At 45.0% G+C, this 23,664-nt stretch overlaps 1 protein-coding gene across 1 annotated transcript in view; it reads left to right on the top strand.

Annotated features, from left to right (window-relative positions):
* Positions 1-23,664, top strand: part of RYR3 (ryanodine receptor 3) — a 358,818-nt gene that overhangs the window by 244,674 nt on the left and 90,480 nt on the right. The window contains exons 51-62 of the mRNA XM_004687571.2: positions 3,024-3,187; positions 5,160-5,238; positions 9,649-9,738; positions 10,638-10,784; positions 11,428-11,490; positions 12,615-12,690; positions 12,814-12,937; positions 15,541-15,656; positions 16,169-16,236; positions 17,030-17,151; positions 20,348-20,397; positions 20,805-20,865. Of these exons, the coding sequence (XP_004687628.1) occupies positions 3,024-3,187; positions 5,160-5,238; positions 9,649-9,738; positions 10,638-10,784; positions 11,428-11,490; positions 12,615-12,690; positions 12,814-12,937; positions 15,541-15,656; positions 16,169-16,236; positions 17,030-17,151; positions 20,348-20,397; positions 20,805-20,865 (1,160 nt within the window). The remainder of the gene's footprint in view (positions 1-3,023; positions 3,188-5,159; positions 5,239-9,648; positions 9,739-10,637; positions 10,785-11,427; positions 11,491-12,614; positions 12,691-12,813; positions 12,938-15,540; positions 15,657-16,168; positions 16,237-17,029; positions 17,152-20,347; positions 20,398-20,804; positions 20,866-23,664) is intronic.

Consider the following 23,664-nt stretch of genomic DNA (forward strand, 5'->3'; position numbering starts at 1 on the left):
GTCAGGAGAGGTCTGCCACGCCATGTGGTCACCTCCGGGGCAGGCGGGAATCGAACTCATGCGGAAGTGGCTTTGGTTTCTCAGTGCTGTGCTTTAACCTGCTGTACCATCAGGGAGGGCCCTACTTAAGATACTTTTAAAATACTTTTTCTTATATTTAATATTTTTTCAACATCTATGTAGAATACGAAAACATCTTCTAGAAAAGCTACAAAATGAACATAGGCCACTTATAGTGACTGCCTTGGCCGATAGGCTTCCCGTTGAGTACACTAGCCATTGATAGTCTGCCAGTTTTTGTTGTTTTTTTTTTTGTTTTTTGTTTTTTCAGGAGAAAAAGTCTTTCTTGTTTTTATTAGATAAACTCTCTTGGCCCAAATCTTTGAAATATATAAACACTGCATATAACAAAGTGTCTTTTTGGTGTCAAATGGACTGTAGACCAAGCCAAGCAGCTAATGGGAAGGGTGTAATGAGGATGGTGAGAGTCAGTGGAGGGACAGGCTGGGGCTGGGCCGGAAGCCACTGGAGAGGCCCACTGGGATCACAGGACTGGGCCATAGGGTGCCCAGCCATCCACATGGTATCACCAGCTGGGGTGGACCTGGTCCCTGATATCCTCTCTTGTCTGGGAGGCTTCCAGCCCCAGCCTGTCTCTCCCTCCGGCCTCTGCAGGGGTGGGGCAAGAGGGTGGGATGCTCACCCAATAGGACAATCATCACAGTCCCCTACAGGTTGCCTGATCCCTGGGGGACGTTGGAGATGAGAGTGGGGCTAGCTGGTAGACATGTGGGAGGAAGGCCAGACAGAGGGGCTTCATGTGAAGGTCCAAAGCAAGAACAAAGACAGCAGAAGGAAGCCAAGAAATTCAAGTCAGGATTGGAAGGAGGAGGCCCTGACATGCTTCCAAGAGCTAACTCTTCCTCCACAAAACAGCAGTGGAAGTTCCACTTCCACTTCTATGTAATCTCTACTGGTAGCACTTTGAAATTGCTTTCATTGAGTCATTATAGACGTAACACTATCATTGTGGGCCCATTTGTTGGGTGTTGAGTTACCAATTCCTTGAACAAATAAGTTTTGAGGAGTTGTGGGAGGAAATACATCCTATTCAATGTTATTTTGAAACCATGGCTCATTTTTTACTAGTTAGGAGTTTTGAGTATGCTGTCAAATATCTGGATGGTTGAGGGAATTACCAGAGAAATGTGTGAGCTTCCAAATGGGGAGTTCAGTGTAAATTTTTGTCTTTATCAAATGACCTTAACAGAACAGTTACCATCCGACTGGGAGAGCCTGCCCCTGTGCCACACCAGCCTTTGCGGTTTACCTTCTTTTGTTGCATCCATGCTGCTTATGCTCTTGACGGGCACCTCATGGCCAGGACCAGAAGACACCTGTTCTCTTCTGTCTCTTTCCATAACTGTATCTTATTGCCACATCTTAATTTGCAAACAAAACTTGGAAAAACTAAAAAATAAGTGTTATGGGTTATCTAGAAAAAATACAGAAATGGTATTTTTGTGGTTTTTTATTATATTAGTTTATTTTTACATCATTTTGTGCCTTTTTCATCTCAGTTGTAACCCCCGTGGACTTCCCATCATCAAATCACCCATGTGCCATCACCGTAGTCCCATGCACTCCTCCCACCCCCATTTTTCATCCCATTCCCCACTACACCCCCATAAAATGTCTCACATCTGGTATATAGTTGTTCATTTTATTTATTTATTTATTTATTTGCCCCTGGTCTTTTATGCTCTTCCTGTGAGTGAAACCATCCAGTATTTTTCTTTTTCTTTCTGGTTTATTACATTAAGCATGATCCCTTCCAGCTCCATCCATGTTGCTGCAAAAGGCATGCATTTATATTTTTGGGTTGCTGAGTAATATTCCATTATGTATATGTACCACATCTTTTTGATCCAGTCATCTACTTTTGGGCATTTGGGTTAATTCTATCTCTTCCCTATTGTGAATAGAGCTGCAGTAAACTTGGGGGTGCGGGTATCTTTTTGAATCAGTGTTTTTGTGTCCATTGGGTAGATACCTAGGAGTGGGATTGCTGGATCATATGGAAGTTCCATTTTTAGCGTTTGAGAAACCTCCAAACAGTTTTCCATAGTGATTGTACTAGCTTGCATTCCCGCCAGCAGTGCAGGAGAGTTTCTTTTTCTCCACATCTTCGCCAACATTTGCAGAAACATTATTTGTGGCTAAGATCAGTCTTATAGAGTTTGCTTTAACTTAAATAAATAACGGTTTTAGAACAAAGGATTAGGGAAAAGACAAAACTTGTAAGCTGACCATAGACTGGAGGCAAACAGCAGGTGAGGGGGTCAGAACAAGGAAGGAAAGAACACAGAGGACGGTGGTGATGGCTCAGGGGGTGCTGTGGTGGTGGAAGAACTAGGAGGACTATACCTGAGGGAGGAACAATGATTAAGAAACTCAATTCTAGGGCCCTCCCTGGTGGCACAGTGGGTGAAATCACTATATTTTGAAGCTAGCCACAGCTGCTTTAGCACAAGTTCAATCCTCTATCAGGGAGCTAACCCACATGGCACAGCAGACCTCTCCTGTCTTGCCCGCTGCTACCCTCAGTAGTGTGCTTTATTTATCTGTTTGTTCTGCTCCCAGCTCTGTCTTTGGTGAATTCTTTCATCGCCCCTGCACCCCTGACCTGTATCCCAGTTCTGTATGGATAAATAAATCTTTTAAAAAAAAACTGAATTCTAAAAAATAAAATGTCAACTTATTTTTAAAAAATAAAATAAACTTTGAAGCAACATGCACCAACTTTAAGCAAATGGTGACTTGGGGTCTTTGCAGACTGTCACATCATCCTCCAGAGATGTTTCCCTCACAAAGTATTATCAAGTGCTTATCTCTTCCCGCTTTCATTAACCTAGAGAAATGCATGCAGTTTTTTGTTTTCAGCTCATTGGTACATGGTTCTTCCTGGACCCATGGTTCTGGTTTCTGGGTTCTACTAATATGGCCCTTGCCTTTCTTCACAGAAGTATGACCAAGACCTTTTCCGAATGGCCCTGCCTTGTCTCAGTGCTATCGCTGGGGCCTTGCCACCAGATTATTTGGACACTAGAATCTCAGCCACATTGGAGAAGCAGGTCTCAGTCGATGCAGATGGCAACTTTGACCCCAAACCTATCAACACCATGAAGTGAGTCCAGAAGCATCTCTCAACTGGTCCTCTTGTTTTTCCCAATGGCCAATGTTTCCTTTTCAGGAGATAGTAAGAAATGTCAGCTTTGCTTCCTTCCTTCCTGTCAGTACTTCATTCTTTCCCTTGACACCACAAATCACAGCAGACGTGGATTTTACCCTCAACTCCTACAGGTTTAATCCATCTAGATATTGTTATCTACTGTAGCACTTTAATCTGGCCTTTCTCCAAAGGGAGGTTAGTTTATTTATTATAGAAGATGAATGTTCTTCACAAATAAATGTCGCCAGAGGCATTGCAGGAACTACCCTGACAAATGATACAGCTAATTTATTAGTGAGCTTTTGGACAAAATCTTCCCTCTTTATGAATTAGGCCTGTACATTTCTAATGGCATCATACATCAAAACAACTCCATAAATAATTCTCATTTGAGTTCTGGCAAAGCCTCAAGCTGTGGTCACAGGACAGCATAGGGTCATTATTTGAGAGGCTGCCTCCATCCTTTGTCATACCAAAAGTTGACTGAAGCTGGAATAACCCTGTCCCCCCCTATTCCTTCCCCCACCCTGGTAGCACCTTTTCACTTTCCCTGAATCTACAGCATCCCTCATTGGTGACGATTAGATTGGGGGGAAATTATGCTCACCTCTGCCTTCTGGTGCTTTGCCCCAGGTGTGACTATGTCTGATGGGTGATACAGGTTTTTCCGCCATGAACATTTTTACATGAAGTACTCCAAAACCGTGTTAGAACAAACAGGAAGAGTAAAGCATCCTGGGGGAACCCCCCTTGGATGTGGGTTTTGTGGCCATGGATCTCAAATGAGAAACACTGCCAGAGCCCTTCCCAGGGACTGTCATCTTTGAGAACATAGAAAACCCATCTGCAGGGACAGTAAGTACACTTACATCAGGAGCTTGAGGCCAGTGGATGATGGAAGAGAGAATTCCTGGTTGTGAGCAAAGTACAGAGGGGTCCAGTAAGGATCACACTTGGGTGTTGACTGTGGAGGACTCTGCCCTGTGTAACTGAGCATGCTGAAGGCTGAGGAAGGGCTTCCCAGCTCAGTCACTCTATAAATACAAGAAAACGCTGTGCTCTAGCACAGGAGGATACGTGTTACTTTGAGAGTTCTCACTCCTTTCTTCAGATAAACCAATGATAACAGAGTGGTTCTTTAAGTAATGTACCAATTCTGGTTGCAAGCTGTCATCAGGAGCTAATGAAAAGTGACCAACCCAGCCTCAGCAAGGGCAGGGTGACCAGATGGACTACCTCATGTGTCTCCATTGGAAGTATCACCTTGAAGCATGTGCTGTCCTGGTCTTACCCAACTCAAGATTCAGATTCCAGTCACTGTGAGTCTGATTGGCTTTGTCAGATGTCTGTGGTCAGTGACAGTTCCTACAAGAACATGTGGCACACAGATGTGTGCTTTACAGGAAAACGTATGCACACAGTTACCCACAGAGGAACCAAGGCTGAAGCTTCGGGTGTCCACAGACTTCCACAACTCACAGATTCACACAGGTCTCTGAACCAGTAAAGAAGTCCCTGTTCTGTGACCTCTGGTCCTCCAGTTATCCATTTCTGCCATTCCCAAGTTGGAAGTGTGAGGTGACAGGCCAGTGCCTTTAAAGAGTTTCTTGTTGTCTGACCTGGTCAAGTCTCACCCAGAGGTCACAGTTCAAGGGCCAGCGGCACCCGGAGTAGCTGAGGGATGCCACCTCTGCAGCAGATTCCTGCTGACCTGCCCACTGGTGGGTGAGGCCTGAGCCGCGACCTGGCATGGAGAAGCCACACCTGCAGGTTGGGAAGTTCACTGGCTCTAGAGCCAGCTTCACCTTGGGGGTGTGATGGCTCAGCAGTTCTGGCTTCCAATAGCTGGTTGTTGGCTCTGGCCATCTTTTCAGCACATCTGGCTGAAGTACTGAAGAAGGTCATAATTTTTTCCCTTATTTCACAGTTTTTCCTTGCCTGAAAAATTGGAATACATCGTCACCAAGTATGCTGAGCATTCACATGATAAATGGGCCTGTGACAAGGTAGGGATTATCATCCAGTTGACAATTGTCAGGGGTGGGGGAGCCCAAGAACATTAAAGGGTCCAATCCTGGAAATCTGCCTGGTTTGTCTAAGTGACAGACGCACCATGCCAAGAGCATTCATTATTTCTGAGTAGCAATTTCCAGGGTTGGAGGAGGTTGGAGAAATAGGCAGCCACAGCTGCTGGTGCTGCCTTTTGTATTTCTCAAGAAAATGACGGATTCTGAGAATAGTCACTTCTTTCTTAACACTGCATCTCCTGGAGTTTGTGCCCCCAACAAAGTGTTTTTGTGTGATTAATATAAATGCTTAATTGGGGAGGGGGGATGCTTTGATTTAACTTTATCTTTGACTGTAGCCATGGAAAAGGGAAAATGAAATTGCAGCACATACTCTTGCATTTTTTCCAGGAAGCTGGGGAGGCCGCACATCTCCCTACAGCAGGCAGTAGAAGAACTTCCAGACACTCCCTTATTAATAAGCCTGTCCATCTGGTGTTTGAAATTCCTCACCACATGAGGTCAGGCTGCTTAATAAGTTTAATTGGTCTGTCAGCCCTTTAATGCTGGCAAGCAAAATGGGGGGGCTGTACCAATAATGTCCAGGATTCCTGTGGGCAGCCAGTCAAGGGTGGGGGCCACTGCTCATTGGCAGCTTGTGGCACCTAACAGTGGACCCATTCCAAGGCAAGGCCCCAGACAACACCGGTGTGCAGTAGCCCCAGATAGAGGTCACCTTGAACCCCTGCCTCAGCCGCTGCATGGAGTTGGGCTCCACCCTTCTCTAGAAGTCCCTCTTAGTCGCTGATAATTGCAAGCATTGTAACTGTTAGAATGGACTGGAGCCTCATGGTTCCAGCACAGGAACTGGCAAAGGACCAGCAAGTAAACACTTAAAATTTTGTGGACCAAAAAAGTCTTCAGTGCAGCTATACACCCTTACTCTTGTAGCTTGCAAGCCGTCTTAGATGACACCCCATAAAGCAGTGTGTCTGCATCCCAGTGAAGCTACTGGTGGGTTTCACTCCAGGAATGTCGGCTGACCCTTGCTTGAGCATTTGTATTCTCTCAGGACTCTTTCAAGTGCCCATTTGGTCTGCCTGTCAGTCAAAGAAGAGGGACACCTCCAGGGAGCCACAGCGATACCAGTCCACGGCTGCACTCATGGGTGTCTCTTGAATTCTCATAATTCTCTCTCTCCCCTGTGCATGACTTTGGTCCAGGCTGCCATGAGGTTGTGCCAGATGACTGATAATCTCGCTGGTGGGCCAACATGCACTTTCTTATCTTCTCTGCACACTGCAGACCAGGGATTGGATCAGTATGCAAACCTTGTCATGTTCTACCACTGTTCAGCCCAGCCCCTTGTCCTGGTTATAATCCTTTCATAGCTTCTACTATTAATATAAATGTCAAAATCCTTAATGTGACCTCAGAAGCACTGCTTCATCTGCCCTCTGATACCACCTTTGCCTCCACTCCAAACCCTCTACCCAGAGACAGGCAGCAGACACAAAGGCACATACTACACGTGCCTAAACCACCAGTCTAAAGAACCCATGGTGATCCTGTTACAGGACAAGATAGAGTCACCACTGAACCCCCAAACCTGCCTGCTCCAAATCAGTTCTGCCATCCACCACACTAAGACAAAACATAAAACTTTAATGAAAAGGGACTTTAATACAGTGAGTATACAATATAGAAGACAAAGAATATAATGTCTAAATCAAACACCTGAAGTTACCCATCCCCTCGTGGGCAAAGTCCACCCAAAAGGGATTGCCCCAAAGCAAGGCCTGAAAGCTGCCACAAGACTAAAGCACCTTCTGGCCAGGACCCATGGAAAAGGGTCAGAAATGGCCAGACAAATCTGGGAGGAAAAGGGCAAAATCAAAATCAGTATAAACACTGCCATAGTCACCTCCCTACAGGTCTCTCACCCACATCTGCCTTCACCAGTCCAGGGTCAGGAAACAAGCACGGTTTCTTCCTCACATGCTCGCTGCTCCATGTGGCTTCCTCGGGTCTCCTTCTGGCTCTCCATCCTGCTTCCTGCTTTTCTCTCTTCTAGAGTCCCTCTCTCTCCTTTTTTCTCTGCTCAGCTCCACCCTCCTTCTAGGTGGAGCAGGAAATCTGGAACTTCCCCTTTTCCTGGGGACACCCTGTTACAATCCCACATACACCACTCACCAGCTCACCCTTCAGCTCCTAGGATGTTTCTTTCCCAGATTGCTTAGCTGCCAGCCCTCTGAATACCTTACACTTTTCCTTCATGGTATTTTTATAGCACTTTTATATTTTGTTTTCACAGCAGTATATTGACCCCTTACCAGTTGTATATAACTGGTATGACATTTAATCAACCTCCCTTCCACTAGACTGTAAGCTGTTTTGTTTGCAAGGAAACACATTTGCTCACCATTGTCAGCTGACTCTGATTCTCTAACTAGAAAAAAAAGCAGCTTGCCCTGCCCTCCAGGACCTTCCAGAAAAACCATATACCAGTCACCGTGGTGCAGGATGTTCAGTGCAGGCACAGTGGGGTACACAGTCGAGCCCCTGCTCCTCTACTCAGGAACCCCCCAGCCAGTGACATCTAGGTAGGAACAACGTGTGGGGGTTGGCGGGAACAGGGAGGCAAGTGCCGCACGCTCTAGGAGCAGCAGGCACAGATCCAGAGATGCAGGATTAGTTTGCTGGCTGTAAGGGTGCGCATAGTTCAACATGAGGACCATGGAATTGGGGGGAAAGGGGAGGAAAGACAAGTGACGAATCTAGAAAAGTCAGCAAGAGCGTCACTCTCACGTTAGCCCCCAATTCTATACATTAGGATTGTATAATTGTTAAGGGAAAGGATGTCCTAAAGGAACTCTGCGGAGTCTTGTGGACTCCACCCCCTACTCCCACTTTCTGGACTCTACCCCCTACTCCAGTGATTGGAAACTACAACTCCCAGCAGTACCAGGGAAAGAACTGCAAGGACCCAAGGGTGGAGCTAAGCAGGCATTCTGGGACTTTGGGGAATAAATAGGGAGTCATTTTGTCCAACAGTCTTGCTCGCTTGGGAAACGACTCTCAGGTTCGTGTGACTCAGGGCCTTCAGTTAGTTTGTTACCAGAGCTCCAAGTCAGCCAAGCTGATAAGATATTCCAGTTACTTTGCATCCCGCTCTCTTTCCCTGGGTTGTTTCCTTTTCTTTTCCCCTTTTGTCAATAAACCCACTATTGATCCTTTTGTGTCTGTAGTACAACTGAATTTTAAGCACGCTGCAGGTGAGACCCCACAGACAGGCAGCCCAGTTCACATTGGGGTGCCCTGTAACAGCTGGGAATAGAGATCCCTCATCAGGGTGATAACTATAAATATGTGGGACATGGCGTCCATGAGAGAGGGTGAGGCTGGAGGCAGGTGGCAAGAGATGATGTCCATGCAGTAGTCCGGCAGAGAACTGATGGTGGTCTACACTGAAATGCCAGGGAGCTTAAAGAGAGGCAGACAGTCTGAGAAGCTGGATACTGGTGAGAGGTAGCAGAGAAAAGGAACACAAGTATAAGTAGGTGCTGTTGACTGAACTAGAGAGAACTCCAGGGAGGAGCCCTTTAGAGTAGTAAAATGCCAGGTTCTCTCAGATACGTTGAAAGGTATCTGTGAAACATCCACACAGAGCTTAAGTAGGTTTGCAAAGTGGAAAATCTGTGCTGGAAATAATGACTGGAGACTAGTTTCCTTGTGGGCCATGAGCCTGCCTCACCCAGAGAGGATGTGCCTTGTGAGAAAACACAGCAACTTGAAAAACGTATACTCAACAGGTGGGCAGAAGCAGTGATAAAGAAAGGGCAGCCAAGAGTATTTGGGCTGCGAAGTGTGGACACAGGGATTTGTGCTTATCTCTATAGTCACAGCCCAGGACAGAGTTTGTCACCTGACTTAATAAGTATTATGTTTGTCAGATGACTTTTGAAATTTTTAAAAGTCTATGATTTGAGGAGATTTGCCTTTCTACAGCTTTGCTCTGTGATTGGGGTCAAAGGATGCAAGCCAAGTCATCCCTCTGTGCACTGGGCATTATGTTCAGACCCATGAGGCCACAGCCTTCGCTTCTGGTGCCTGTGACTATGACACACTGACCTGAGGAGCGTTGTTCTCAGGACCTTTCAAATCATGAGAAACACAAGCAAGAGGGGAGGACAGCAGCTGAAACAGGAGGGATACAGAGCAGAAGTCAAGATCCAGGGAGCAGAGAGCCTAGTGGCTTTAAAGGACCAATTAGACATTTCTAAGGGGAATTTCCATGCTCCGTCATGCCACATTATCCCATTTCGTCAGTACAACTAAGTGCTGGGATTTGGGTTTGCATAGCAGGCTCTTTGGGTGCCAAGGATATCTGAATTGAGAACATTTTTACAGAGTCAGAATGGATGGAAATACGGAATTTCCCTGGATGAAAATGTGAGGACCCACCCCCTGATAAGGCCTTTCAAGACATTAACAGAGAAGGTAAGGAATGGCTTGTGCTGACCCAGAGAGGCTGATTTCCTTCAAATGGGGATTGTATCAGAGGTCAGAGGGGTTCAGGGCACATTCACCCACAAGCTCCTCAGAGACTCTCCCCAACTGGACAATCTGGAGGCACTCACCAGGGGACAATCCAGCACCAGTTTGTAAGCTCCCAGCTTCACATTCTTTTCTCTCACTCTGGGAGCCCGTTGCAGTAGGAGGTCCTGACCCGCTCTTAGGCCAGAATGCACTTGTAGTTCACTTGCAACTGACCTAGGAAGGACTTATGAGACTGGTGGTGGTGGAAGGTATAAAATTCAATTGATGGAGAAAGTTGACATGGAAATGATTTCCAGTCACAGAGGACAAAGGGAGCAGCATGTTCCCAGGGAAATACTGGCAAGAGCTCTTGAGTTGTTTTTCTTTTGCTAATAAGTCTGGTTTACCTCAACTGAGCTCTTAGCTTACAGTCACTGAAAGTGCTTTGTAAGCCTGAGCCCTAGCCTCACCTGTAAATGATGGCACTTATCTCTCTGTGAGCCTATTGACCTTTTGAAAATTATGCATAGTTCAAGAGACTTCTGAATCTAAGAAAATTCTCTTTCCCAAACTCAAAAACAAGCTTAGTTCTGATGCATTTTGACAGTGACCCATCTTAAACAGCTACATCCCAAGGAGTCTCCCTTCTTTATCATAAGTTGTCATGATACTGGCTTCATCCTCTCTGAGGCAGGACACTATAGGATCCTAGAAGCATTGGAAAGACTGACGTAGGTGCTATAAATGCACTTTGACCCCATGGTAGCACTCTGTTCGCTGCAGGGGTGAAATTGCAGGCAGACAGGCCCATGGGAGTGTGGGCATGGGCTCTGCAACGCTCCTCGTAAATTTTCTTCCAGGAGAAGGAAATTTATCGCTGGCCAGCCAGAGAGTCCCTGAAAACCATGCTGGCTGTAGGCTGGACTGTTGAGAGGACCAAAGAGGGAGAAGCCCTGGCTCAGCAGCGAGAGAATGAGAAGCTTCGAAGCGTGTCCCAGGTCAGCCAGGTATGACAGTCAGCCCAGGGGCCAGCGCTGGGCCAGTAGAACCCAGAGAACACCTAGCATAGCTGTCCCTGGGTTGTCACAGGCAAGGACACCAACAGTGAACCCAGGAGATGTCCAGGTCACAGCTTTGTCAGCTGATAATGCAGATGTTGATAAGAATTATGAAAACAGGGACCATCCGGTGTAGGGTAAGTGATGGTCAGGCTTCTGTGCTGTTGGCCTCTGTGGCTGTAGCCTGCAGCCTTAAATGCAGGAGGTTCAGGGTATACATGCCCCATGGACACCCGGAGTATGGTGCAGGCGTGCGTAAGAGGGCCCACCTGAACCAAGAAGGTGAGGGATATAGGATGACACTACTCAGGAACAGCTGTAGCAGAAGATGCTGTGGAGGCAGAAAGACCATAAGAGAAGGCCAAAGAGCCCAAATAAAGTAAGGATTTGCGGGGGGCCAGGAGACCTGCCAACCCAGCCCCTTGCCTGCCCTGCACCTGGCTGCCTCCCTGTAAGTGGTGCAGAAAGAGCGCGAAAGCCTGAAAAAGCCACTGAGGACTCTGGGACCTCCTTGACCCCTCTGCCCAGATCCGTAGAGAATCTGCCCCATGCCTTGCTTCCACAACACCATGACTCTGCCTTCGCCTCCTAGGGCAGCAGCTACAGCCCAGCACCCTTGGACCTCTCCAACGTTGTGCTCTCCAGAGAGCTCCAGGTCAGTACTTTGAGAACAGCCTGACTTGCTTTCTGAAACCCCTCCAGTACAGCACACATTACCCACCAAGAAGTTAAAGGGGAAAAAAAGGGTGGGTGGAAAAAGGCCTAGAACGTAGCATCATTACAAAGATCAAAAGTGAAGAGGGTCACCCTGGGCAGGGTTTTCAGGGAGAGTCTCAGCACAGTCAACCAAGCCTTAGCAAGCAAGGCTTTGCGCTTCCTCCAGAGACCACGTAACAGGGACAGGAAGAACACCAGGTGAAAGGAAGAATGCCAAATGACTGTATCAAAACCCAAACAGAATAAATAACAGCTAGGAGAAATAACTATTAACAGACGAATAATGGTTAGGAGAAAATGTGTGAAATGACTGAGGGGCATAAGGGGTTGCTTGCCCGATCCATCTGAGGTCCCCCAACTTCACAGATATTTGTATGCCCAGTAGTGGGTTCACTCAAGCTCCCCCTAAAACTATAGATGTTTGCAGTATTGGGGACACAGGGCAGCAGAAGCTATTCAGAGCCCTGACTGCCTCCTCCTGCCCACCCTCCAGCATACAGAGGTGACCTGGGATCCCCTCTGTAGCACAAATTTCTCTGATGCACCATAACCCAAACTTCTGGACCAGAGAGGAGTTTCTTTCCCAGGTTCACTCCTCACTGCAGGTCACAGTTCTGTGAAATTTACAAAGGTGACTTCCGTTCACGAGAGCTTTTCACTACAGGTTTTCTCTAGAAGTCTCCTAAAGATTTTTAAGGAATCCGGGTTTTTGCTTGACCCCACTTGCAGCTCCCTGTGTCAGGTCAGGAGGGTGAGACTGGACCCTGTGGCAAATGAAGTGCTGCTGGGGTAGTTTCAGATGGGAATGTCTGTTTCTCAGACATGCATCAAACTGCCAAGATAATAAGTTACAAGGGAAGGACAGAATTAGAAAATGTTTTCTGTGTGTACAGGAAGATATAAAACTAATGAGGTGCATAAGCACAGGCTAATTAATGAGGGGAGACGCTCGGCAACGTGCCATTAGCATTTGGTGGTGCTGTTCGTTGCCTGAAATAGCCTGGCAGATACCAACCCATTTTTCTTGCTTTCTCTCTGTCATCTCCGTGGTGTGGGACACAGGGGATGGTGGAGGTTGTGGCTGAAAACTATCACAATATCTGGGCCAAGAAGAAGAAGCTGGAGCTGGAGAGCAAAGGTGGGCCTGGTCCATGACATTGCCCCCCTTCCCTGGAGTAAGGGCGGGGCAGGTGTGTTTTCCCAGAAGTCCAAAGGAAGAGCCAAATATTTTATCACCTCTCTCTCATTTTCCTGACTCCAGGTGGCGGCAGTCACCCTCTTTTGGTGCCATATGACACCTTGACTGCCAAGGAAAAGTTCAGGGACCGAGAGAAAGCACAGGACCTGTTTAAATTCCTCCAGGTGAATGGCATCATGATTTCTCGGTAAGTCATCATCCAGGTCAGGTTATTGGGGCAGGGCTGACCTGGGGTTGTGGGGTTTCCCCCTCCAGGTATTTAGCCACCTGCCCACATAACAGCTCAGAATAAGGATAGTGTCTGAGTCTTTTGAAAAGAGAAATTTTTGTTAATGAGCATGAAGCCCTCTTAAGGCTGTAAACAAGAATGGTGGCTATCAGTTTTTAAAAATCAGTGACAACAGAGAATCATGACAAAGTACACATGCATATCTTAACCTTTGAATTTTTATTTTATTTTATTTTTAAAGATTTATTTATTTAAGCATACAGAACTGGGGTACAGGCCAGAGGTGCAGGGGCGGTGAGAGGCTTCACCAGAGACAGGGGGGAGCAGAGCAGACAGATCAACAAAATACACTGTTGAGGGGAGCAGCAGGCGGGTCAGGAGAGGTCTGCCGTGCCATGTGGGTCACTTCCAGGGCCGGGGATCAAACTCATGCATAAGTGGCTTTAGCTTCTTAGTGCTGTGCTTTAACCTGCTGCACCACCAGGGAGGGCCCTTAACTTTTGAATTTTAACATACAACATAGGACTGTGCCTTCATTCACAAATCTGTGCCATTGGCCCCAAGATCTTGTTTTCAATCAGTTGGAGTTATAAACCACATCCATCATCACCTTGAAGTTTTAGAATTTAAGCTTCTTCAGAAAGCAATAAGCATTAATCTGCATGCAAAACAGTGTATGTATTCTTCTAGATTGTGTTTTTCAGCTTCCTCCCTTATACAGTTGGCTCACTCTTACCTAATCAAAAACTCTGTGTTTGGAAACTTGCCATGGCAGATCTTTGCACTACCAGTCTGTGCAACTTAGTGCTCATGAAGCCAGCAGTTCTCTTCACAATTTAAATGTGTTGTTTATATAGTAGCTAAATTAATAATAACAGTAGTAAGTATAAATGACTAGCAGCCTTTGAATGAAGGAAATTGATTCTTTCAAAGATGCAACTATACGGAGGAAATCGAATGAATTATGATTTCCTGAGTTTTAGCTCAGATTTAGGTTTGTCAGAATTATTTAGATGAATGTTCTATATGAGGGTGATCTTGGTTGCTGAAGGCTTAAAGGTAGAACCTGTTTTCTCCCTGGCCAGATGTCAGTGGTGGACAGTGCTACAAGTTCTTTGTAGAAAGAAAATCCAGCCCCTTATGATAGAGCCATTCCTCCTGGGAAAAGTGTTTGCTGATCCCCTGCTGTTTCTTTTAGTTTCCTGCAAAATTTCTTGCCATGGACTGGCAAAAGCCCAAATAAAAATCTATACACATATTTCTATTATATCTCCTAAGAAAAAATAACAAAACACATTTGCTGTGTTGTGGAAGACCGAAGGTCAGCCAGCAGGAGCCAGCCTCCGGGGAGGTACTGGAGAAAGCCCCCCATTGTGATTTTAATCCTGTTCTTAGCACCAAGATAACTGCATATTGTGATTTGCTAATAAATGACTTGCTCTCAGAAATGAAAAATTCCTCTTTCCTATATCTAAAATTAAGGAGATTAGGGCTGGTGGGGGGGGGGGAGAGGGAAGTGGAGGAACAAGGAAGCAAATAGTTGAACTGAGCAAACATATGCTAGTAGTAATTTACCCTGAGGTGGGTACTTGGGTGTACAGCTGAAGATGAGAAATCCCTGTCACCAAGGAGAGCTCATTCCTGCTACCCACACCTCAGACCTGCTCCTCCTTGGCTTCCCCATCACTCCATGACAGCCCGTTCTTCCCAGTGGTTTCGCCGAACCCTTGACTCCTTTGCTGCCATCCTATAGCCAGCCTTTCAGGAAATCCTAATGGCTCTACCTTTAAGAGAGCGAGCATCTGACCACTTCTCATGCACTCTCCACTCTGCCTGGTGACTAGGCTCCTGCTCCCACCCTTGACCCTGCAGTCAACTTTAAACCTAGTGACTGAAGTAGTTCTGTTCTGACACAAGTCATTTCATGTCATTTCTCTATTGAAGACATTCAGTAGCTTCTCATAGCAGAGAAAAATTCTAAGGGTTGCCCAGAGAGCCTTCAATGACTCACTCCTCTGGCTACCGCAAGCTCCCCTAACTACACGCTCACTTCCATTCTGTCCATACTAGCTTCTGCCATATTTCTGCAGCTCAGCACGCATGCTTCTGCCTCAGGATCTTTGCACCACCTCTTGCTATGCCTTCCCCCAGCTGTCCAATGGTTCTGCTCCTCACCTTCATTCAGCCTTCTTCCAGTGAAACTAGTTCTGATGGGCATGACACTGCAGTCTGCTCACCTCCACAGGCGCTTTGGATTTTCATCTGTGTATTCAGATACGGCTCACTTGTGACTTCCTGTTTTATCCCCCACATAATATTTTTTGAAAGAACGATAGAGACATTTTTGAGAAATATTTTTAGAATTTCTTCCGGTACAGGTGTTGGCGTGCACAGAGGCAGGGTTCCAGGTATGGGGGAACTCAGTCAAAGAATGAGTCAAGTCACTTGGCCAGAATAACCACTAGCATTTGGAATATTAAGCCGTGATATAGGATTTCTGGTGCACCAAAGTCACACAATGGTCTCTGTTTCTTCCTGGGGTCTACCCATTTTCAACCTAGAGGAATGAAGGATTTGGAACTGGATGCCTCCTCCATGGAAAAGAGGTTTGCCTATAAATTTTTAAAGAAGATCCTGAAATATGTTGATTCTGCTCAAGAGTTTATTGCCCATTTGGGTAAGTATCATTGAGAAATATCACCAAAAACGTGTCTCTTATAAGGTCAAAAAGAAAATGATATTTCTTTATCAGAGAACAATAACCTCATACTGTATCTTTTTGTGATTCATTTGGACATAGATGAGAGTGGGCAGGAAAGAGTGGCTGAGGCTTTCTTTCCCTTTTTAAATCCCTTTCATTCTTGTTTTCCCTACTGGGTTTGATCCAACCTTTCGTTATATTTCACACAACTCCCTATTATTTTAACTTGTTTTACTTTGTGACTTTGAGCATAAAACTCAGCTTCTCTAAAGCTATTTTTCATGAATAAGTTAGAGAAAAGGGTAATGGAAAGGCTTTAAAGAACTGACACAAGAAACAACTCACTGGTACAATTATAGAATACTTTGTAGATATTTTATAAAACTTAATTGCCTTTTCATGGCCTTGAGACAGTGGTCTATTTCTAAAATGTTTATAGCGTGTTTGTTTTTATCTCCAGTCAACTTGTGTCACTTGTGTCTTTGTAGAAGCCATTGTCAGTAGTGGGAAAACTGAAAAGTCTCCCCATGACCAAGAGATCAAATTCTTTGCCAAAGTAAGTGACTCCTTCATTTAAACAAGTTACTTTCTTCTTAAGATCTATGTGATTCATAGTCTGGGTTAAATGTCCAAAATTACCCAAAGCCTCAGTGACTTTGATGGATAGCTATGTCCTTCTCTGTGGTGGAGCCATCCCAATGTAGGCAAGTGACTTGAGAAGGGAGGCAACCCACACCACCAGCTGGGAGCCAGATTCTTTCTTTCTTGTCGCTCCACCCCCTCCTAAGACATGGCACTATGTCCAAACAGGCCTTCCTATAGCATACCTATTGGGTATAAGGAAAGGGGAGGCATGTCAAAACTAAAACTCAGTCATTTCAGTCTTACCTAGTTGTAGGGAGATTGGGTAGGTAATCCAGCCAGGTGACCCTACATCCAGCTCAAGCCCAGGAGTTTCTGTTGCTAAGAGAAGGGAAAGGGGAATGGATCTGGATGCTGGTGAGCAGTCTCTGCTGGACAGCCCTCTTTGGGAGACTAAAGGCATGAGGCCTTGGAGCCATATTCTAAGAGGCAGAGGCAGATGCTCAAAATTAGTTGTATTCTCCTAAAAACCAAACAGAGCTATGTGTATGTGTGTCTACCTTAGTCAGGGACCTGGTTGTATCACATATCCCTTAGGCCTTTGGTTTGAGGTGTAGGAGAGAAAATTTTGTTGGAGATTAGGCTCGGAGCTTCTGGAAATTCTCAGGCCAGAGTTCAGAGGCTTTTTGCTCACAGTAAGTGCCAGAAGGCACCAAAGGAAGGGCTTTGCTCACGTCCTTGAAGTTAACTTGTGGTGGATTTTCCAGGTTCTCCTCCCACTGGTTGACCAGTACTTCACCAATCACCGCCTCTACTTCCTGTCATCCCCTTTGAAGCCCCTAAGCAGCAGTGGGTACGCCTCCCACAAGGAGAAGGAAATGGTGGCCAGGTGAGTCTGCAAAAGAAAGGTCAGAGTGTTCATGTGCTTTCTCTGAAACCCCATGAAACCTTTCTTTGAAACCTCAGCGGACGACAGTGCGAAGGTATTGGAGAAATGAACCTCAGTCTGTTGACTGCTGGCTCGGAGGTGGTTTTCATCTTGGTTTGGAAAGGAATTCTAGTCATACATACCTGGGTATTATTTTGACGACCAAGAGAAGTACCCTGCTTGGGATTATCAGTGGGACTTGGGAAAAATGTATGTGCTCGGGTCAACTTGTATCCTGAAATTGCATTTAGAAAATGGTGGTGATAATTCTGAAGCTTGTAAAAAGCAAGCATACAACATTAAGAAGAAACCAATTAATACTTTTCATTCCCATTCTTACCAGGATTTTAAAGATTAATTACTTTTAATTCAGACCTTACAGTCCCGATGTGAATGATCTGGGAGCAACATAATTCAATTTAAATTAGTAAGAGGAAAATATACTTTCATCAGAAGCACCAGCTTCCCCTCCCATTCAAATGGACATAACATATTCATAGACCAACAGACATAAGAACAAAGAGGATGCTTTATGCTCAAGCTAAGAGATAGATTCTTCACGTTTTCGGGTTCTTTCTATACATGATTTATATATGACAAGAAGTGGGTTAGACTGGGGAATGACACAAAGTTCTTGGCTCTAATGTAAATAGTCAATCAGCTCAGCTCTCCCTAGTAGCCATGAATGATGAACTGTGTACATTACACTTTATAAGGGCCCAGCCATTAAACATTACCCTTTGGGAAGATGGTCAACCTTAGGATTATCTTTTCAGTAAACAACGATGTGTCTAACTAGTGAGCTCAGTTTTTCAAATGCAAGAGGTCTTGCCCACCTAAGTAAGCATCACTGTGAAACATCAAGGTGTTTTAAATTCTGAGAACTACCTGTATATTGTGACCTCCATAATGCACACGAGGAAGGTAAGGTTTGGTCAGGTTCACTCTGTTGTCTACTGAGAATGCCATTTTCTTTGCACTATAATTACTTAATCTCCTTTATTAAAAAGAGGAGAGTCCCATACTGTCAGAAGTAGCATCAACTACTGACCAAGGATGTCCCAAAAGTTTTTAGAATGCACCAGTGCCTTTTGCAAACTGTTAGGAAGTGAGAGATTCAGATAATCCAACAGAGGGCAGGTGCATCTGTTTTCTTCGTCTATTTTTCTTAGATTGTGAATGCATGGAAATGTACCATTTGCTCAGCCAGGCACCATTTGTCATGGCTGGAATGCAGCAACCTACAGCTGATCAGCCTTGCAAATCACTTTCAGAACCCTCCTGTGTGCCTGCCGCCTCCCAACAGAAGCAGTTGTACCTGCACGAACTGCCTGCACCTGTCCAGACCCCTCATTTGCACCCTGCACTCTCACTCATCAGGCAGTATCTGATGCCAGCCGTTGCTTTCCAGATACTCTTCCTTGTGGTCTCTAATTGATCACCTTCAGCTTCTGAGATGGGGGAGACATCTGAGACTTCTGCCCCTTGTAACTGGGCTAAAGATGATGCTTCTACTTAAACCATGGGTTCCACAGGGCACAAGAAGGGCCTTTGGAAATGTCCTGGCATTTGGCAATGGGAAGGTACTTCTGACAGTAAGGGGAGCTAAGATAGTACTGGGATCAAACAACCCAGCCATCTGCTTTTCTTGGGAAAATACTATTTTATATTTGTATAGGACGTGGATCCACTTTGGAGTACTTCACCATAAATAACTGAGTTTATCAGCCCCTAATTGTAAAAACTAGGAAGTTCTTATCTTACAGGTGAGAGACTGACACCCAGGGCAATTATGTGGCTTCTCTAGATAGTAATAGCAGAGCCATAGAACTCAAATTCCTGTGGGATTTTTCATCAAACATGTATCTCAAAATTAAGAAAAGGAACACAATGGCAAGAAAGAGAAAAGGCAGTCTATGTTTAATTTCACTTTAGTTGGCTGCCAGATGTCTGCTGACGTATCCTAAGTTCTCTTAAGCTCTAGGCTAGGGGGTTGCAACTTATGTCCACTGCAAAAACAACTAACTGTGAGGAACTTTGGCAATATTTCCAGTAGATAGCCCAGAAGGACCCAGCACATTCATTTAAAGCCACTTGAAAGTGAACAAGTTTTCCTCCTCACCAGCACTCAAGATATATTCTTGCTCTACTTGAACTGTCTCCTAAGAGACTTCTGGGGTGAGTGGCTCTCACAAACTTAGAAGGAGAGTTTGGAAAGGACCTCACCTCTCTCACCTTGGATTCCTGTGACCTGTGCCAGGTGTTTTTACTCTCCTTTCTCTCATCCTTTACACTAGGAAGGTCTGCCTTATGAAAGGTTCCAGAATTCTCCTCCAGCCTTGGTAGTGATAAGGAGTGTCAGAGTTCTAAGGAATCTGTACCACCAGCAGCAGCAACAGAGGGCTAATGCTGGCCGCTGTGCCCCAAGACAGGACCCCAGCACATGCTCAGAAGCACATACATATGCGTCTTTGACTGTGGAAGACCCTCCATTCCACTTTCATGAACATAAACCTTCACGGGCTTCCACAGTAAAAAATACAGGTGAAATGTTCAAAAAACACATGCACATAGTAGATGGAATTTCTTAGTTTTCAGGGATTATAGCTACACAGCAACCTGGTCAGACCCACAGACTAATGGGAGACTGACAGAGGAAGCAATTTCTTAAAATGAATTTTGTTCAGCACAATATTCCCTAGACGCGAACTGTTAACTTTCTTCCAATCCAACATTCTTGCCCTCCGCCCAAATAAAGCTTCACACTTCCAGTGAAGGCTACAGAATGGTTTGCAATGCACTGAAGTCATGGAAAACTCATGCTTCCCTCGATCCTCATTTTTTAATGTCTTGTAACTGAACCCTTGAACACAGAGCATGGTTTGCAACCACTGAGGCTCTGCAAAGTCTAATTGCTGTAGGACCGTTTTCTGTAAAGCGGAGTAGCGTGTGAGGTGCCTCTCATGTTCTCCGACAAGATAGCAGGAACCCACTTTGTCCTAGTGTGTCCAGGGGCGTCTCAGAGAGGAACACAGTTCATCTTGCTAGACTGCTATTCAGTGCTCTTTGTTTTACAGCATGGGGCTGGGTGAGGAGGGAGTATCACTTAGCCCTTGAATCTCTGTGCCTCTCCTACTTTCATTCTTTTCTGCTTCAGCCTGTTCTGCAAACTCGCTGCCCTTGTTAGACACAGGATTTCCCTCTTTGGTAAGTGAAAAGAAGTATTGCTAAAGACTGCATCCCTCCCTGTAATTACCCTGAACTTATGTTTTGCCTTTATTTGTGACTCCCACAGACAACCTTAGCCTTAGAACTAAGGTGTCACCTAAATTTGCCAGGGAAAATTGGTCTGAAGTATGACAAATGATCTCTCTGCCCTGTTAACAGCTCAAATTTTCCACACCAGTGAACGTTTTAAGCTCTGCCTCCGCCATCCATCATAAAGTGGATGTGTCGGGCAAGAGATAAATGTGCTTCCCTGAACATGGGCCTGGCATATTCACTGTGAGTTGGAGGTTAATTATGCTGGGCTGTAGTTTGTGCCTATTGAGAAGAATGCATTTAAAAGATGGGTTGAATGTTTAGAGAGTCATGGGTGATATTTTTGCTTGTAGGGAGCGATTCTACTACAATGGTGAGCTGTCTGCACATCTTAGCTCAGACACTTGACACAAGGTGAGTGTGTCCAATTTTGTCTGATAGTTTCTCAAGACTCCCTCTCTGACCCACTGTTCTCACTTATTATCATCCTGGAGCAAAGGATGTCACGGCTCTGCAGGGGCTGGGGCGAAAGGGGAGACAGAAAAGGAAGCCATATATATGTATTTTTGAATGTCTGGTAACTGAACCCTTGAACACAGAGCATGGTTTGCAACCACTGAGTCTCTCCAAAGTCTAATTGCTGTAGGACTGTTTTTTTTCTGTAAAGCAGAGTAGCGTGTGAGGTACCTTACCTTCTGAAAGATGAACTATATATATATACACACACACATATATACACATATGTATATCCATATATAGACATATATGTGTGTATATGTGTATATGTATGTGTACACACACACACACATATATATATAATGGCTTATTTGTGCCTCCCACAGCAACAGTGTGTGTGTGTATGTGTGTATACATTATTACATCATAGTTTTTGTACAACATTTGATTTCTCTCTCCTCTCAGGTGTAGTGCCCATAAAATTCCCATCTCTTTGCACCATCACCATCGTCCCTTGTGCTCTTCCCTCCTGTTTTGATCCTCTACCTCCTTCTCCCCTAATGAATGTCTCTAATTTATAGTGCTTTGCCTGCTTGTTGTTGTTGTTGTTGTTGTTGTTTTTTCCTGAAAAATACATCCAGTATTTTTCTCTTTCCTTCTGATTTATTTCACTGAGCATAATCCCTCTAGCTCCACCTATGTTATGCTGAAAATGGTATGTGTTTATCTTTCTGATGGCTGAATAGTATTCTGTCATGTATATATATACCACATCTTGATTCAGTCATCTGTTTTTGGCATTTAGGTTGCTTGTATGTCTCAGCTATTATAAAATAGTGTCGCAATAGACATAGGAGTGCAGGTTTTGAAAGGAAGTCTTTTTTTTTTAATAATATAATAGTTTATTTTTACATCATTTTGTGCCTTTTTCCATCTCATTTGTAATCCCCGTGGGCTTCCCATCACCAAATCACCTTGTGCCATTACCATAGTCCAGTGCATTTCCCTCCCTCCCCCCACTGTTTTTTTTTTAAAGATTTATTTTTTTATTCATACAGAATTGGGGTACAGGCCAGAGATGTGGAGGGTGATAGGATTCACCAAAGACAGAGTGGTGAGCAGAACAGGCAGATCGGCGAAGTACACTGCTGAGGGGAGCAGCGGGCGGGTCAGGAGAAGTCTGCCACGCCATGTGGTCACCTCCGGGGCAGGCGGGAATAGAACTCACGCGGAAGTGGCTTTAGATTCTCGATGCTGTGCTTTAACCCGCTGCGCCACCAGGGAGGGCCTCCCCCACTGTTTTTGATCCCATCCTGCACTCCACCCCCATAAAATGTCTCTGGTATATAATTGTTCATTATTATTATTTTCCCCCCTAGTCCTTTATACTCCTGCTATGAGTGAAGCCATCTGGTATTTTTCCTTTTCTTTCTGGCTTTTTTCACTAAGCATGATCCCTTTGAAAGGAAGTCTTTTTAAGAAATATAAATTGTGATGGTAGAAACATAAGTGAATTGATTTAAAAGAGAGAGAGACAGAAGTAGAAATTGCAATAACAACGTCAGGGAGCTTTCTTTAGCACACTCATTATGTAGGACTCTTGTCAAAGGTGGAAGGAGTACACAAGACCCAGTGCAGAAGAAAGGCACCAACCTTAAGCGTGATCAGAAGATGAAAATCCAGTAAAAACCAAGAATGGCTACCCCCCCCCCAAAAAAAAGGCACACACACAAAAGTTGAGGATAATTAAGAACTTTAGGGTTGTAGAGCTATGAGGACATCACAAAGATTGCAGTATCAGTGCCTACACTTCAAGGAAACTAAGATTACCAGCATTTGGGATGGGGGGCCTTCATCACCAGGAGCTCACAGACTGCCTCCAAACAGAGTACACTTTGTTTTGCAGAACATTCATCAATGTGTTTGTTCACCATTCCTGACAAAGCCTGCCATTGGAAGGTTAGGAATAGAGCTTGGGTACTCACAGAATAGGAGCCAGTCTCGGTGACTTTTTTCCTTGGTTCTATTTTCCTGGTTGGTTGGATGCTCATCAGGAAAATACTTTGTTTAAAAAGCATCTGTCGTCATATCAAACCTGTCTTAATCTTGTAGAAAGAGGAAAATAATAGATGATGTGTGGGCTTTATTCCAGTTCTGGTTTGTAAAATCATTTTGAGGAAGGAGGTTTTAGATACTCATAGTCGAAATCCATTGCCACAGGGTACACTTCCATGATATTTTTGGTGGCCTGATTAACCTGTTTTTATTTATTTATTTATTTAAAGATTTATTTATGCATACAAGAACTGGGGTACAGGCCAGAAGTGCAGAGGGTGAAAGGATTCACCAGAGATGGAGTGGGGAACAGGACAGGCAGATTGGCTGAAATAAACAGCTGAGGGAAGCAGCAGGCAGGTCAGGAGAGGTCTGTTGCACCATGTGGGCCACCTCCCTGGCTGGGAATTGAAATCATGCTACTGTGGCTGCAGACAACTTCATAGTGCTGCACTTTCACCCATTGTGCCATCAGGGAGGGCCCTAACCTGTCTGTTTTAAATGGGGCTGGCTGTCCCTCTTCTCTTTCACCAAGCTAGGACAGCCCTACAAGTGAATAGAAGCCATAGTTTTACTTGACTTCTTTGTGTTCTCTTCCCCTCTTCCTCCCCCTCCCCAGCTCTCCATCACAGGAGAGATTATATTTCTAGCTAGCCCTCATAAAAGTTGTTTATCCCATATGATCACCTCTCCCACTTTTTA

Source organism: Condylura cristata, unplaced genomic scaffold (assembly GCF_000260355.1).
Source record: "Condylura cristata isolate star-nosed mole 26May11 unplaced genomic scaffold, ConCri1.0 scaffold00023, whole genome shotgun sequence".
NCBI classification, from domain to species: Eukaryota; Metazoa; Chordata; class Mammalia; order Eulipotyphla; family Talpidae; genus Condylura; species Condylura cristata.